This window comes from Onychomys torridus, chromosome 2 (genome assembly GCF_903995425.1).
Source record: "Onychomys torridus chromosome 2, mOncTor1.1, whole genome shotgun sequence".
Classification (NCBI taxonomy): domain Eukaryota; kingdom Metazoa; phylum Chordata; class Mammalia; order Rodentia; family Cricetidae; genus Onychomys; species Onychomys torridus.
Genome location: NC_050444.1, coordinates 119741100 through 119759448, shown reverse-complemented (window position 1 = coordinate 119759448; position 18349 = coordinate 119741100). Strand labels below are relative to the sequence as shown.

General features: G+C 39.3%; 1 protein-coding gene across 3 annotated transcripts in view; it reads left to right on the top strand.

Annotated features, from left to right (window-relative positions):
- The window catches only part of Dnai4 (dynein axonemal intermediate chain 4), a 64262-nt gene that overhangs the window by 16724 nt on the left and 29189 nt on the right, over positions 1–18349 (top strand). For all 3 annotated transcript variants that reach the window (XM_036179699.1, XM_036179698.1, XM_036179700.1), the window contains exons 3-8: positions 241–425; positions 1926–2038; positions 6191–6347; positions 8577–8716; positions 11553–11681; positions 18006–18200. In XM_036179699.1, coding sequence (XP_036035592.1) covers positions 241–425; positions 1926–2038; positions 6191–6347; positions 8577–8716; positions 11553–11681; positions 18006–18200 — 919 coding nt within the window. The remainder of the gene's footprint in view (positions 1–240; positions 426–1925; positions 2039–6190; positions 6348–8576; positions 8717–11552; positions 11682–18005; positions 18201–18349) is intronic.

Genomic DNA, 18349 nt, shown 5'->3' with positions numbered 1-18349 from the left:
CATTTTCAAGTCATATCTCTGTATTTATTACTTGTATATAGGTACATGAATAAGATTGTTTTGTTTTGTTTTGCCTAGTTAAACTTCAAGCATAAAAATTTTGTAGCATTCAAGTTTTTATGTTTATCTTGTCCTAAGAACATTATACCTAATATTTTTTTGCTATACATGTTTCTGTTCTCTAGGAGTTAGAAACCTCTTCTTGTCTGGTTATTCACTTTAAATGACCATTTTCTACAGGTGTTTGATGCAAGAGGAGTTGACGTTACTCCCCGACCTCTCTACCATCCAGATCCACATACTGGAACAGCAAAACCAAGTAAACTCTTGACGTCACAAGAAGGATCACTTGGATCAGAATTTATTTCTTCCTATAGCCTGTATCAGAATACAGTCAACCCTAGTATGTTAGGGCAGTTCACAAGGTGAAGAATACTGGCCCTAGTTCTTTTCATTCCATTTATATTGTTCTTCCATTTATATTGCCTACATCCAGAATACATGTTTCCAGTTTTCTAACTTCAGTCTATCAATCCTGGTGTTCTAGCTTTTATGTTTTAATTATATTCATGTTCAGAGACAGACTGAAGATTTTCCACACATTCCAAAACATTGTGAAAAGTCTGTAGATTTTACTTAAGATTGCCCAAGGAACCAAAAGAAAGGACTAACTTCACAGTTGGTTGCAAATTCCACTTAGCTACTTTGCCCCTGTTTCTTTGGATTTTGTTGCTGTCAGTTAAAATACAGTGCAGTCACACTGGTCTAGAGCCCACTCTCAATGCACACATGAAGCGTGGAAGGCCAGATGAGAAACAATGGATCTTCCAGTAAAATTAATCTCTTGGTAAACAATTGAAACCATAAATGTAAGATGTTACAGAGTAAAGTTATGATCATTTGTTTAACATTTATTTTTTAATTCTTCTGTCAATTTCCTGCTGTAAGTATATATCCCATGTGAAAGCTTTTTGGGGGGAGATGTCACGCACATCTACTCACCCCAAAAAGGAAACCCATGACTGAACAAAACTAATGATCGCATCAAATTCCAGGTGGTGAGACATGAGTTTTTATTGGTGTTACGAACAGGAGTGGAGTGAAGGGAGGCTTACAGGATAGGGATGACTCAGAAAAGCATCTGCATTACAGAAAAGCAGATCACACATGGTAACCACAAGCCACTCTCCTGAGCTCTCTGCACAACACATAGGCAGCTCCAGTCCCAGAGTCTCTTCCCTCCATAGTTGGGATGCTCAGACCCCTCTCCAGCAGTTGTTTACTCCTCTTAAGCTGGGGAGGGACATTTGAGACTCTTCCAAGTGACTTTTTTCCAGACATGACCTTTTATTTACCTCCTGAGTCTCATGAGCTTTCCCCTACCCCCTCTTGTAGGGAAGGTTTCCATGTGCACAGTAGCTCTGTCCTAAGTCACCTCTCGAGAGGAGGAAACCACTGTGCAGGATAGCTGTGTCTTGTGACCTTTTGAGAAGACTTTGGTAAAAGTGAACTTTTGAGATGAGTTGTGAAGGATGCCCAGAAAACACATGAGAAGCAAAAGGAAGAGTATTCTTGGCTGAGGCCCTAAACAAACTCCTAGGATGCAGGCACTCAGACACCCAACAGCAAAACAATGAGAAGTGATCATGAAAATGGAGTCTGCAAGGGAGTTGTATTCTAGATATCCATTCAAAATATACCCTGGGAACAACACACTGATGGCCTCTGGCTATAGATGTGATACATTATTCAAAATATATGTTCATGTTTTAAAGATCATGAAAATTAACAGAAGATTTAAAAGTTATTTTGACTTACATTGCCTAATCTAGTATATTTGTTTTTTTCTATCTGTTAATGTCGTCTGATTTACACTTTTAGTTTCTCATAAGGCCATTGAACAAATGTGTTAATAACTTTCAAAGGTCAATCATTGGAAACAGCACAGCGTCAAAGTCCAGTGTGTCCACAACTGAATCAATAACAGAGGATCTAGAAGAACCAGCTTACAAGAAGGAAAGGCTGGCTAGTTTTGCAGGTAGTCAAAACATTTAAAAAAAAAAAATCTTACAGTTTTAATGTATTTTCAATGGTTTAACCCCTCACACTGAAATTGTCATTGTTTGTAACATTTGTAAAACCTAGATTATTTTGTCACAGTGTGTATACCATTTTAAGATTAATTTCTTAATTGTGCCTGAAAGTAGAAAGGAACTAAGGACCTGTCTCAGTTGGGGAACATTTACCTACATGGAAGGCCCTGAGTTTAGACCTTAACAGTACCTCCCCTCTTTTGTGTGTGTGTGTGTGTGTGTGTGTGTGTGTGTGTGTGTGTCTGTGTGTGTGAGAGAGAGAGAGAGAGAGAAAGAGAGAGAGAGAGAGAGAGAGAGAGAGAGAGACCTAAAGAGAAACTCCCATTTTTCCTGTACATGTAGATACACGTCAACACTTAGAAATCGTTATCACTCTTTTGAAGTGTGTATTTTATGTGTATGGGTATTTTTGCCTGTGTGCATGTCTGCAGTATGTGTGTGAAGTTCCTGCAGAAGCCAGGGGAGTACATCAGATCCTTTGGAACTAGAACTACTGACCATTGTGCGTCTTCATGCGCATGCTGGGACGCGAACCTCAGTTCATCTGCAAGTGGGTAGTAACCACAGAGCATCCTTCCAGCCCCTCATCCTTTTTTTCTTGAGTTGCCAAATGAATAATCATAGTCTTTACATAAATAAGGGTCTGTTTGTGAAATAATTGAGTGCTTTGCTCTTAGTTTTGCCTACTGTTCTTCAAGAAAAGAAGCTAGGGCCCTTTACAGAAACAGCTGATTTCTGGGCCTTGGGCAAGAAAGTAAAAACAGTGCTTGGGCAAAACCTTGCCTCTCCCCACCTGACCCCCAAAAGGAATGAGATGGACACAGCAGCCATTAGTGTTCCTGTTAGCCAAAGGCAGACAGGTTCAACAGCAGGAAGTATAGTGCTCATTAGCAGTGTCCATGAGCCCATACTTAGATATAGGAAAAAAGGTAGAGTAGAGAAGCATTTTAATTCCTGTGTAGATATTTGTTCTTCAAGGCGGAGCGTTCCTATCCTCTTAAATGTGGGCTTTGCATCATGGCTTTCTCCAGACTACAGTGTATGAAAACAGAAACTAGTCTCAGCTAAGTGGCAATGATGTCAGGCCAGAAGCCATGTCCATAGCCTTGATGTGCCATAAGATGAGACTTAACTCCTCTATTTCCTTCCAGAAACCTAAGCGGAAGCATGTTCTACATGTATGACCAATACCCCTCAGTCTTCTAACACAGGAAACTGCCACAGTCTAGGAAAACCTAAGGGACAGGATGACCAAATGTGGTGTTTTGGCTGATATTTTGGAATACATTATGAGCTTTTAGATGACATTAAAGATGAAGCAGGGTTGGGGATTTAGCTCAGTGGTAGAGTGCTTGTCTAGCAAGCACAAGGCCCTGGGTTCAGACCTCAGCTCAAAACAAAAATAATAAAGATGAAGCAGACTGGAATAAAAGCTGGGCTTCAGAAGACAAAGTATCACTGTTGGTTGATTAGATGCACTAGGTACACCATATGTATGTTTCCAGTGAGGAATCATTGAGTGTAGGTTGTACTCAAACACTAATATTACAAATTTTCTACACATTGAGTATTCTAAACTGAAAGAATTGTTCTAAACTATCTTAAAATCTTTCACACACCTTCTGGGTATTCTGCTGCATGCACTTTTCAGAGCCCAAAGGAGGCTGATGCTTGGAAATGCTTGGAGTTGTATTTGTATGATGGAGCATGTTAGGCACAGACTGTCGCTTGCTCAGCACAGAGATAAATGAGTAATAGATACTTTTACATGAACTCCTAAAGGACCTGTGGTTAGCACATATGTGTTTGTGAGGAGAGAGAAGCACTATTTTATAACTCGATCTGATTGTCATTACATGGGACTCATTGTGGCTAAACAACACCTTGAGGAAGGCTTCATGGATTGTTCCTTACTGAGGTCTCTTAATGTGACCAGGTAATATATCTTTTTCCTTACCCAGTTTTGAATTAATTGAAAAACACAGGGTAAGGGCAGATATGCTGGAAACAAAATGCTACATTATGAGTAAAAGTGCTTTTGAAGCCTCAAAGGTAACAAGCCTCACCCATTCACTAAATGCTGTAGACTACTACAGAGTCTTTCCTATCCCTCTGGAGGGGCTTCCTGTGTGAAGATGTAAAAGGGAGCCATGATTGCTATACACAGCTAGCAATCCCTTGAAGAACATCAGGGGTGGAGAAAGATGTGCTTCCTCTGTCACTGAAAGCAAAAAGTGCATTGATAGGAATCTCAGTAGAGATGCCAATGTAGTTTCCATCTATTGTAAGAACAGTCTGGAGCCTGTGATCATGATGCATGAACTAGATTCCAAAGGTACATAGTGCTGCTTGAATTTGTTTTCTAATGTTTCAAATTCAGGTAACGTTCAGGAGATGATAGATCTGCACAAAAGTCCAGTTGTTGTTTGTGTTTTTGTCTGGGTAGTGCGTTCTTCTGTCATTAAAGAAGACTTCTTTTCCCCAAGTCTAATACATAATTGATGTTGTCACATGAGAGTCCATATGTGTGCTATGTCTCGTGTGAGGTTGTTTTTAGAACTGTCTGTGCTGCAAGGCTACTTTGTATATAGCCGAGTCATTAACCAACATCTGATGCTCTAGCAGAGTAGTATTAAGAGCCTGTTCTTGTCAGTCTCCAGATTCCCTGTGTTCCTGTGGCGCATTAGACATCTTACTCCTGCTTCTTTTCTTCATTGATGCTGTAGGAAATCTGAACTAGATATACCTCAGAACTGTCCATGTGGACAATTCATTTATTTCTTTTTGCTTATCCTATCTTAGCCAGATTCACTTATTTAAATCTTGTCTTTATTTTAAAATCTATTGCAGAGCAGTTTTTTTTTTTTTTTTTTAAAGAATCCTTAAGAAGGGCTAGCAATTAAAGACTTCTTCTTTCCTGACCTTTATTTTATGTCATTGTAACTACAATGTAGACTGTGTTCTGGGCTAGTCTTCATTTAGAATTGTAGTGCAAACATTTCCATAGTATCTTAAAAATACATTGATTAGAATTTCATGCATAGATGAGAATGTATTCCTATATGTAACCATTCCAGATGTTGGTTGTTGTTGTTTTAAAGATACTTGTACCTTTTTTTTTTAGATTTTTAGGAGGTTGTTTTTCTCGGGTCCTGAGCATTAAGAGGAGACTGAATCATCGTCATACTCTTGCTTTATTGTCCTAAAGCAGGTCAAACTTTACCCGTTAGAGTCTTGTGCATCCTCGCTTTCTCCTCTTTTGATAAGAAAAGTACATGGAAGCCTGGTATGGTTCGTCCCATAATGCCAGTACACTGGAGGTGGAGACAGAAGGGCTGCAGGTTTGAGACCAGCTTGGGCTATATAGTGAGGGCCTGTCTCAAAACCCCAAGCCTATTGAACCATGACTCATATGCCACATCAAGGGTGTTTCTTGCCTATAACCCATTCCAGGCTTTCTCAGCTCTGAAATTCTAGCCGTAGTAAAATTCTCCTATTTTTAAAAATCTCTCACTATTCTAAATATTTGGACCAATCTTTTTTAACATTATCATTTATTTGTGTGAAAATTGAGATTGTATTATACCTATAGTCAACCAGACTTGTTGGAGAGTCCTATGTCTCTTGTTGAAGATGATTAAAGATGAGCTATAAAAAAACAAAACAAAAACAAACAAACAAAATAATCAGTAAGGCTGCTGAGGCCTCAAAGGGCCAGGTGCCTTTCCAGTACACATGCCCCCATCTTCTTTCTCTGTAGCACCAACAACTACCTCAAAATCCCTAGTCAGAGAACAGGATAACTGTCACAGGATTGCCCTTGGGGCTGTGCCCAGAGGGCTGAGACTAAGCTAACATGGATACCTGTAGCAGCAAAGCAGGCTGTTATGGGCTTCTCCAGTTGTTTTCACAGAGGTTAAATAGAACACCATTTAAAGACACTTGCTATATGTGTGCCATTGTTTCTTAGTGACTAGGCAGTTTGCACACTCACTGTGTGTGTGTGTGTGTGTGTGTGTGTGGTCATTGGGTTTTAGTGATTAGTAAGTGTGCACACTAGCAGCTCCAGGATGATATTACGATGGCATGTATTTCAGATGTGCGAGTTCTGAGGACCACACCTGAAACAGCTCTAACAAAGGAAGATCTGGAGAAGGACATACAGATCATTCTCTCCGAGACAGAAATACTGAGATTTTTTGATCTGCCAACAGTCACGTTCGCAGTAGACTCTGAAGAAGCTGAGAAAATAGTGTATGTGTCGTTCAATTGTCTATATTACTTCTGCATAGCTCAGGTGCCGAATTAGAGGTTCTTGTTCTTTTCAAGAGCCCTTGGAGATTTCTAGGAATGTGCCCTTGAAATTACATCCATAGTCTGTGATCTTACATGGGTATGTTTATATCACATGACATTTTTTTATAGGAAAAGCCTTTATCTTTAGTATAGCCTGTGTAATTATGTGAACTTCTAGAGAAGAAAGGGCAATGGTCAGCAGGACCAAGTTCTAGTGTCCTGTCACAGCTGTGTGACCACTGTTAATATATGTTAAAAAAATAGCCAGAAGAGGCAATTTGGGGCTCCCCACAAAGAATAGATGTTTGAGGTGGAAGATATGTTCTTTCCTGTGATTTACTAAACTTAGTACATGCACATATCCAAAGCACAAAGGCCCAAGTTAGAGTCCAGAGCCCACATAAGAAAGTTGTGTGGTTGGTATGGGAGGCCTGGAGACAGGAGGTCTGAAAGGATTTGCTGAGTGCTGGCCCAACTCCACCATCAGTGAGACTTATCTCCAGGGATTAAAAGAGTGACAGGCCACATGATAGTCTCCTCTGGCCTCCACGTGCCGTCACCCACATATATATGTGTATATACCCCACGTACATTTAAATAACTGACATGCATACAACAATCATAAATAAATACATTAAAATGATTCCCTCAGATTGAAGTTGATAAAAATATACCAAATCAATAAAAAGACAAGATGTTATTAAAGGATAAACCACAGATCCTGAATTCACACTCTGAGGATGTCAGAGCTATGGTATGATTGGATACAAAATGCAAAATAGTTGTGAAATGTTACAGCAATTAAGATGGTTAAAACATTTACATTAAGAAGCTATGAATGACACATTTGGATAAGAACTTTATGCAACTGTCAAAAAAGCAAACGTTGATTTAAATGTAATTGAGTAAAGATTAAATGGCTGAAAAAATAGGTCTGAATAATGACACAAAATGAAATGTAAAAAGAAAATGGATTATAAAAATCATGGTCTAGCATGTCGGTGTTTCAAACATGCACAGTACAAATCACAGAAGACTGTGATTCAGAGGGAGGGAGGCTCTCCTGAGCTACTAACAGACTCTGGTATAGAAGTAAAAATGAAGTCAACAGAGACATCCTCAGTGCTTTGTACTGACAGGCCTGAAAACCAAATATAAAGAGAGGAAGGTTTTTCCAAGGTTTATTTTTGTGTGTGTGTGTGTGTGTGTGTGTGTGTGTGTGTGTGTGTGTGTGTGAGAGAGAGAGAGAGAGAGAGAGAGAGAGAGAGAGAGAGAGAGAGAGAGAGAGAGAGAGAGAGAACTCTGCTATGTGTATGTAGGTGCTAGGAGAGGCCATACAAGGGTGTGACATTTCCTAGAACTGGATTTACATATGGTTGGAGCTTCCCATCAGAGCCATCTCTGTACCCCAAAAGAAGATTTTTTTAAGAAGAAGAAAATATAGGAAAAAAATGCAGAACCTTCAGAAAAGCAGACAGACTATTTAGGGAAAAATCACTTCATAATGAAAGAGGGGTATAATAATTTTAAATTAAAATTTCAAAGTGGAATATTTCTTTGACTACACTAAAATGAAAAATTAGTAAATTCCAACTAAGGCATTCACATACACACTGGGAGGTTAGAAAACATTTCCTAGATTAATGAAATTAAAATGTGAGTTTAAAAATACTTATAACTAGTCAGTGATGGCACACACCTTTAATGCCAGCACTGCAGAGGCAGAAGCAGGTGGCTCACTGTGAATTCAAGGCAAGTCTGGCCTACAGAGTAAGTTCCAGGACAGCCAGGGCTGTTACACAGAGAAACCCTGTCTCAGAAAAAAAAATTCAAAAATACTTATAACTAACCAGTTATGAAAATAGCATGCACACAGTCCTGTAAAAGTAATACTTTGAAAGAATTTGTAGCTTTAGATATCCCTATAAAAGTTCAAAAATTCTCTGAACAGACTGATAGTATATTTTTGGTGAACACCAAAGGTAGTATGGACATTGGGAAGCACAGCATGAAACAGTCATTTGGTGCCAGTATAGTGAAATATGTTCCTAAGGAGGTTTTAATGCTCAGTTCACATTTTGTTGCACTCTGCATTAAAGTAAACACTTGACAACATGTAGTATAGAAAGATGATGATATATGTTCATAATAATTTTCATTAACTAGCTACTTTCTGTTTTTTTACAGAGAGAAAAATATGACTTATGAAGTCCTTTGTAGAAACAGATTAGGCAATGACTTATATGTGGAAAGGATGATGCAAACATTTAATGGAGCACCAAAGAATAAAGAGGTTCAGTGTGAAAAGATTGTGATGGAAGAAAAAGGTATTTTGTTTGATTCCTACTGTTAAACTCTTATATTTTAATATATGTTCCTGGGGTCTGTCAGTTAACACATGTTAATCTATATGAATAAAGAACGGAAATTGATTTGCCCAGATCTCAATACTAGTTACTGTAGTTTTTAATGTTCAGAATTTGACAAGGTAACAGGAAATAATCATAAAATTATTAGAGTAACGTAATTGTTCAGACTGATTCTTATTCATCTTATATCAGAGCTCTGCACTCTTCAGTTATTTATAAAAATTATAGAAAATGATTTTATGATATGGTCTGCTACTGCCACGTACACTTTGTATACCCCACACAACCTTTACCTTCTTTCTGTAGTAACTGGCTTCATGATCAACATAACTCAACAAAGTAGATCCGACTATGAGCCTCCATTTCATAGATGAGGAAATAGCCGTAGAGGAGTAACCTAAGTTGTTTTTGTCTTGGGACCTGTGCGCTTCAACATGACACTTACCTCCTCTAAATGTTGACAGACTCTTTCCTGAGAATACTGTGTAAGCAAAAACCCTTGATGTGCGGGCAGAAGGAACACTAGGAGAAAGAGCCTACATAAATCTGATTGCAGTTACATTTCAAAGATTAGAAATACAAACCTCTAGTAAAAAGAAGTGTAGTTTTTGTTTTTTTGTTTTTTTTTCTTCAGTAAAAGTGCATCCATGTGTCTTGTAGGTGGGAATATTTATTGCTCACCCCGATACTTGCTTTTATGTGAAAGAGCAAGACTAAACGCTGCAATCCCCTTTGAGTTTTTCCCTCATTCCTACGTCAGAGCAGAAGTGTGGCTTGCCTGAATGGTACATTTGGGAGTACAAATACGGTGTACTTGGATACCCTGCTGTCTTTCCTTCCCAGGTAGCCGGGTAGCAGACAGTACAAATTCTTACGAGCATGAACCCCTGGGTTTGATCTATAGCACTTTGTAAATGAAGTGCGGTGCTGCATTCCTGTAATGCCTTTGTTCTCTTGAGGGGAAAACAGGAGGATCAGGAGTTCAAGGTCATCCTCAGTTGTGTAGCAAGTTCAAGGCCAACCCGAGATACATGAGGACCTGTCTTGTAGAAAACAAAAAGTATAATAATGGAAATGAGAATGTGCACCACAGTTTGCAACAGAACATTTAGGAAAGAAGATGGGATGTTAATTTTTTTTTTTTTTTTTTTTTGGTTTTTCGAGACAGGGTTTCTCTGTAGCTTTGCACCTTTCCTGGATCTAGCTCTGTAGACCAGGCTGGCCTCGAACTCACAGATATTAATTCTTAATGATAGATCATTACAAAAGATCCAGTCTGAGGAACAGAAAGGGGGAAAAAAACACCTAAGTGGAGACCTATGAGAGAGTAAGCACACATATGTGGATGTAAGAGACTATAAGAAAGAGTGCAAAGAGTAGGTGAACAAGTTTCTTTAAACTTGCTAAGGGTCTGATTCGAGAAGAAGGACTCCAAAAAGATGCATACGAAGACACACATCTAGTCAGTCATAAGACAAGGGGAGAATCCTGAAAGTGACAATAGAAAAGTGATTCATCACACACAGTCTAAGTTTTAACACTCAGTGTTGCATTGCAAACCTTGGAGGGCAGACGTTAGCACGGTGACATTTAAAATTTGGAAGCAAAAGAAGCACTGCCAAATAAAAATACCAAATCCTTTAGAAATGTAGAAATTAAGGTGCTTTGAAGTATACACAAGCTAAATGAACTTATTGATGATAGAATTGCTTTAAATGAATGCTAAAGGGAGTCCTTTAGGTTGAAACAGGAGGACAGTAGACAGTAACCCGAGGCCACGTGGAAAAAACACTGAATAGCAGTAAAAAGGATAGGTAGGCAAGTGCCGAAGCCAGTAACTTCTGTTTACAATTGTCTGCTTTTGCAGTAGAATTTAAAAGAGATGCATAGGGGCTGGAGAGGCGGCTCAGTGGTCAAGAGCACTGGCTGCTCTTCTAGAGGACCTGGGTTCCATTCCCAGCACCTACACAGTGGCTCACAACCTTCTTGTCCTCTTCCTTTTTGCTGAGAACCTTGGTTTTATATTGTATGGTTTTAGTATGAAATGACTACATTTACTAGGTTCTTTACTAAAACATCATTCTTCAAAACAAATACTCCACATCATTAACTGAAAGTTTAGTAGGGTCAGCGGTTGGAATGAAGTACCCAGGGATAATATATTGCTACAAAAACAGCAAATGAGTAGCAAAAGGGGACGGGGACTTTGAAATTATTTGAGGATAAGTGACATTTTCAGTTTGTATTTGGTCACCATTGCTATATTTGATGATTTGAATAAATGTAATTAAGGGTTTTAACAATGTGTTTGTCCCATCAGGTACAATGTTTTTACCAAAATAGTTGTGGCGGAAACTTTACTGACTAAGAAGGACTGAGATGCTTCCCATAAGCAGATCTGTAAACTCTAAGCTGTTAGATGTTAGCCCCTAGCAAAAACACGTCTGGGTGTTGTCCAAGTCCATATCCCATGACAGCCTTGCAGTGACAGGCTGATGGGGTGAGTCTTCCCTGGCCAAGGTGGGAAGGATGGAGAAACAGAGGTCAGATGAGAGTGAGGGTAACCTGGGCTACCCCTAAAACATGAAGGCATTTCTAGATGCTAAGAGTGAGTTGGCCTGGGGTCTCCTGAGGTATCCTTGTGAACTATTTCTTCATTATTTTCCTGCCAATGCTGCTAAAATTAACATGTTTCTAATAGAAAATAAGTTTAGATTTTTCTATGACCAGTTACGTACAAAGCTGTAATATTAGAATTTGCTTTGAAATCTTTTTGCCTTTTCTGTCTGTTTAGGCATAATGGCCACTGCTTGGGATTTGTACGATTCTTTCAACTCTCCCAGAGCTTTGCTATCCGCAAAACCATCTGCAATTGGAAGTAAAGGAAGTTTACTTGCTAAAGACCAGGAGCAAAATCTAGACGGAAAGTACCATGGGCAAAAGTGAGGCCGGATTCATCCCAGGGTTTGAAGGATGTCTTCACGTAGCATTTTATATTCCCCTGCAGCAGTTATTAAGTTTTCCTGTCCACAGAACATGAAAAGTACAACTTTTCTCAGGGATTGTCCTTGTACTTTCACAGCTTCCTAGATTCCAAGCATGAAATTAAGTTTGTTTGTTTTTTTTTTTCTTTTTTCTTGGACACCAGTTGGGCGTTTGTTGTTGTTTTAGACCTGGCCCAGAACTTGCTATGTGCCCGGGACTGGCCTCGAACTCACAGAGATCCTCCCACCTCTGACTCTGAGTGCTGGGATTAAAGGCATTTACCACCATGTCATGCCTTGTTTTTGAGGTTTTCTCTAGTGCATTTTTGCTTCCTAGCTTTCTAAACATTTTTTCCAAACATATGTATACGTGGGTGTGCAAGTTTATGTGTGTGTGCACTATACCAATGTGAATGGGAGTCAGAGGGCAAACTTGAGTGTGGATCCTCACCTTCCACCCTGTTTGAGACAATTGTGTTATCATTTGCTACTGGGCACCCCGGGCTAGGTGCCTTTAAATTTGAATATTTAAAACATTGCATCTTCTATTATTTGTTTTCTAGTTTTGTTTCATTTTCATTTATTTTTTTACTACCTTCTTGGTAGTTATTCTTTTTTTTGGTTCCTTTTAACTTGTGTGTGTGTGTGTGTGTGTGTGTGTGTGTGTGTGTGTGTGTGTGTCTATTCTTCAGTTTATCTTTGTATATCTGTTCAATTAGTTACTTGTCTTCCTGCATATTGCATTACATGACACATGACTTATCAAAGTCCACTAGTATCAACATGTTACCAGTTCAACTTCTATGTTTGGTGGTTGGTTTTGTTTTTTAAGGGCAAGATTTTGTTATGTATCCTAGCTTGCCTGGAGCCTGTGAGATACTAGGCTGGCCTGGAACTTGCTGTTCTCTCTTGGCCTTAGCCCCCTGAGCCCTGGGGTTATAGAGGCATGAGTGACCATGCCTGGTGCTCCCTCTTTTGTTGATAATGTTTGCCTTATATATTTATTCTAGATCAGGGAAGAGATTCAGATATTTAGAACTGCATAAGACAATATAATTAATTCTTCAATCGTAAATATCTCAGAAGAAATAAAGTATTTCTTTAATTTTGTGTGTATATGTATATTGTATATGCTCAATTGTGCACATAAATCCTCCTGAATCCATGGAGAGGTCAAAGGATAATTGAAGTAGTCATTCTTCAGGTGCAGTCCACTTTATTTTTTGAGACAGAGTTTCCTATTGGCTTTGGGCCCAACAATGTGGCTCAACTGTCTTGCCAGTAAGCTGCAGGAACCCATCTTTCCTGAGTTAGGAGTGAGAACCATTGTAGCCAGCTGCTGCTGCTGCTGCTTCCTTAGGAAGGTCTCACTATGTAGCCCTAGCTGGACTGGAACTCATCATATAGACCAGGCTGGTCTCAGAGAAGCCCCTGCCTCTATTTCCTGAGTGCAGGAATTTAAGGGGTGCACCACCAGGCCCTACCTATCCTCAGCTTTTCCACATTGAGCTGAAGTCCTCATGCTTGCACGGCAGACACTTCACTAACTGAGCCTAGATCTTCTAATTTTTACTGAATGTTTTTACTACATTCTGGGTGAATAGTTCTTTTTTATCCAGCATCAGAGAACATATGCAAATTTTTCTGGAATCTCTTGTTTCTAATGAAAAATGTATTGATACTCAAATAATTTTCTTCCTATAAATACATTCCCCCCTCACTGCTCTCAATATTTTTTTTGTCTTCCTGGATATATATATATATATATTTTTGGTTTTCTGTTTTCAGCAGTATAAATATGGTAAGTCTTTGGTGGATATCTTTAGGCTTCCTCTTCAAGGCTCATTCAGTCCCTTCACTTTTCTTTGCTCAGTTCTGTGTATCTTCAGCTGTTGTTTTCAGGCACTTTTTCCAGTGACAATTTCTCTCCCCTTCTGAGATGATAGTCACCTGAATATTATAATCTCACAGGGCCCCAAGACTCTATTCATTATGGTTTTCAGAGTAGTTTTATTTCATGTTTTTTTATGTTTATTCTCCTTGGTTTAAAGACTGTTTTTATTTTAAACAATGTGTATGCATGGCAGTGGGGGCTGTGCACATGAACACAGTGCAGGAGGAGGCCAGAAGAGGACATCACAGCCCTTCAAGTTGGAGTCACAGGCAGTTATGAGTTGCCAGATGGGGGTGCTGGGAATTGGATTTGGTCTTCTGTAAGAGCAGTATGCACTCTTAACTACAGAACCATCTCTCTGCTTGTTTTTAAGGTTAATCTTTTGCTTTTTTAAATGAGCTGGATGTGGTGGTGCACACACACCTTTAATCCCAGCACTCAAGGGCAGAGGCAGTCTGATTTCTGTGAGTTCAAGCCCAGGCAGGTCTACATAATGAGCTCGAGGACAGCCAGAATTACATAAAGAGACCCTGTCTCAACTCCTCCACCCCCACAAAAATTGTTGTTGTTCATTGATACATCTTTCTTTTTCCTTTCTAGTCCGTTATTTAACCCATTAATTGAACATTTAAACTCTGAGAATGTTTTTCAATTCTGTAACTCCTTTTTATTTTTCTTTTTTTTCCATTTCAAGTGTTCTATTCCTTTGATAATACTTTTTATTTGTCCAAGGATGTGTATAAAAAGTATTTTTATGATGACCTATGTAAATTCATTGTTAGATAATCCTACTGTCTCTCTCATCTTGGTGCTTGTGTCTACTCATAATCATCTTTCAATTCGAGTTGAGATGTTCTTTGCTCTTGGTACAGGGGGTGACTTTCAACTGAAATCTAGATGTAAAGCTTCCATGTTACTAGGCTTTGCCAGTGTGTTAGCTAGGGAGTGGGAGCCAAGTGGTGGTAGATGTCCAGAGATTTTTAGATAGGGACTCACTGTGTAACCCAGGTGTCCTAGACTTGCTTGTCTTCCTCAGTCCCCTGAGTGCTGGGATTATAGACATGTACCAGACTCAGTAGAAGACTAGGGTTTTTGTTTGTTTGTTTGTTTGTTTGTTTGTTTCATTTTTTTTAACCTGACTTTCTGTGGCACCTGAGGGATGTGACTGCTGAACTGTGCTGAGCACTCCAGCTTCCTTCACACTTCTGTGGCTAGAATAGATAGGACTGCCTCATTACCTACTCAAATACAAACAGCATCACTGACATCACTGAATAGAGACTGTTGTTATTATTGCTAGCCAGTCTTAAAAATTCTGATCCTTGACTCTGTCAACTTCAGTGGGGAGAAAGGAAACTCAGTGCCTAGTGTCTGAGAAATCCCAGGCTCCCCAGCTGCTCGTGTCTGGCATTCTCATGAGTGGTAGAGGAGAATGTTCTGGTCCTCTACTGTAGCTTCTCTGATACCACACACGATGTCAAGGCCTCATGATGAAGATGGCAGCCAGGCTGTCACTTGGCCCTCGTACTTCCTCCCAGTTCTGCAGGACAGCTGCTGCAGTTGACGGGCTACCCTCTAACAGCTTTGTTCAAGCTGCTTCTTGACCCTCTGAACAGGGAGAACAGGTTTCTGGTGGGCATTCCTCTTTGTGTTCCGTGTGCTGCCATGTTGCTGTCTTTGTGGTGTGTCTTGAATGTGTGAATCACCACTGTGCCTTTCCTTGGGTTTCATGGACCCTGAATAATCTTACTTCTCTTCTCCTTTTAAGGGCTCTTTCTATTTGTCTTCTGTCTACTTTTCTCCCCCCCCCTTTTTTTAAAATTGGGTTTAACATAAGGAATAAAGAAAAGTGTATCCCATCTTCACAGAAGTTTTCACACTAGCAGTTTACTAGGTAATGTGGTATGGAGCATAGTGGTGTCTATACTAGAGTTCTGTAAAAGAACAGAACTGACATATTAGTTACTTTTCTGTTGCTGCGATGAAGCACCATGACCAACGTCTACACACAAAAGAAAGCATTTAATTGGGCTTACGGTTTCAGAGGGTTAGAGTCCATGATGGCAGAGCAAAGTAAGTGCAGTAGGAACAGCTGAGAGCTCACATCTTGATCCACAAGCAGGCGGCAGAGAGAGCACACTGATGATGTCACCATTCTTTTGAAACCCCCAAGCCCGCCCCCGCTGACAAACCTCCTCCAACAAGGCCACAACTCATAATCCTTCCCAAACAATTCCACCAACTAGCGACCAAGTATTCAAACATACGACCTCATGGGGACTGCTCTCATTCAAGTCATCACAATGTGGATATAAAGAGAGTGGTAGGATTTATTTGTTTGTCCATGTGGTCCACTAATAGCTGTCTCACACTGGAAAGACTGAAACTGCATTAGCCATTCAGTCAATGAGGCTGGATGTCCCAACAGTCCTAATCTGGTGCTGGACATCTGGAGGATTCCTGCTGATCTTTAGTTTTCACTAGAGTCACAAAGAAGTTGGTTCTAATGTCATGAAGGACTGTCACGGCGACAGAGTAGATGAGCATGCTAGCAAGAATGAGTGCAAACAGGCAAAAAAAAAAAAAAAAAAGGTCTTCCTGCTTCAGATAGTCTGACTGAGAAACTCACAGGAATGCCTAGCAGTTTATATTTTAGGTGACTCCAGATTCAGTCAATATAACAACCAAGATTAGCCACTACAGTCGCCCAAGTTGATACACATTCACCCAAATCTGTGAATATTGCAATGGAGGAAAGATTTTTTTCAGACATGATTACAGATTTATTTTCAAATTGGAAAGTTTATCCATCATAATCTGGTTGCCCAATCTAAACACATAGTGCTTAAAGGGCCAGAACCTTAGACAACTGTCAATTGAGAGCAGGTGTAATAACAGAAGAAGGTCTGAAAGGCACAATGTTGCTGACCTTGAAGATTGAGCAGATCTTTATGGTAACTCTTAAAAAGGTAGAGAAGCCAGGAAGACAAATTCTTCAGAGCCTCTAAAACACAACATGGTCTCATCAACTTGTTTTTAGTTCAATGACACAACATCCTCTAACAAAAAGAACTTTAAGATAATCACATTGCATTATTTAAGCCATGTGTTTGTTTGTTTATAGCAGCCACAAAACTAATAATTAGTACAGTATTCACACACACACACGAAAATCATGAAGTCAGACCTTTGTTTGAAGATTGATAATCATTTTATTTTAATGTGAATAGTAAGGTACAGAGAATTACAGCTGCGATTTTAATGTGGCCCTCAAAGTTCATCTACTGGAAATTTAATCCAGAAATTTGTATGTTTGTGTTATCTTCACTTGAGCTTTGGGGAAGATATTGGTGTTAGATGGCATTATAGGGATAGGGCTCACACTTCAGATTACTGCTTTTATAAGAAAATGTGGGCTAGAAAGATGGCTCAGAGGTTAAGAGTACTGGCTACTCTTCCAGAGGTCCTGAGTTCAATTCCCAGCATCCACATGGTGGCTCACAACCACCTGAAATGAGATCTAGTGCCCCATTCTGGCCTGCAGGGATGCACACAGACAGAACATTGTATACACAATAAATAAATAAATCTTTAAAAAAAAAAAAAAAGAAAGAAAATGCATCTAAGTTCTCTTGCTTACATTTCTGGCCATGTGATGCTTTCCATCATGAAGTGGGCAGCCAGAAGGCCCTCATCAACTACAGCTTCTTGGCTTTGATCTTTCAAGCCTTCGGAAATGTAAGAAACACACTCCTTGTCTTTATAAATTATCGAATATGTAGTGATTTTTTTGGTGCATAAATGTTCACTGATATGAATGTGCATGTTCATGAGTACACATATACATGAGCACGCATGTGTGTAGAAGTCAGAGGGTAACCTCTGGTGTCATTCCTCCTTAGACACTGTCCACATTGTTTCTTGTAACAGAGTCTCTCACTAGGCCCTAGGGCTTAACCACCAGACTAGACTGTCTGGCCAGAGAGCCCCAAGAATTCACTTGTCTCTGTCTCTACAGTGCTGGGATTCCAACTATAGCACACCGCTTTTTACATAGGACCTGGCATTGAACTCAGGTCTGCATGCACAACAAGAATTTTATCAACTGAGCCATCTCTTCAGTTCTTTAAGCTGTAGTTTTCTGATAAATTACCAGAAAATGGACCAACATGTATGCCTTGTGCACAGTGAGTTATATGTTTGCATTGTTCTTTCTTTGTGCGTGAAAGATTCAATAAATTACTATTGAGGGTGTTGAAAATGGAAAGAAGACAGACATTATAAAATATAATTTAAAAAATTTTTTAAATGCATGAACCACCTACTACTACTTGGGTCTTTTGTAAGTGAGTTGTGTTTGTATTTACAGATAGTGAAACTAGTTCTCTAATGGATATAGAAACTGTAATTCTGGCTAAAGCTCACGAAGATGAAGACGACCATTCAGAGGCAATATTAAAATCTGAGAAGCTTCAGCAAGACTTATTTTTCATGGAAAGGGTTTTAATGGAAAATGTATTTCAGCCGAAGCTTGCATCATACCGTCAACTCCCTGTTTTAAAAGGTACCTTAAAAAAGTAATCATGCTTAGACAAACTCGAATAATTTAAAAATTGTGCTATTACATATTTATAAATGTAATTTCCACACTAGTTATCACTTATTAAAGAATGTGTGTATGTAATTTTAACCACTTTTTAACTACCTATCAAG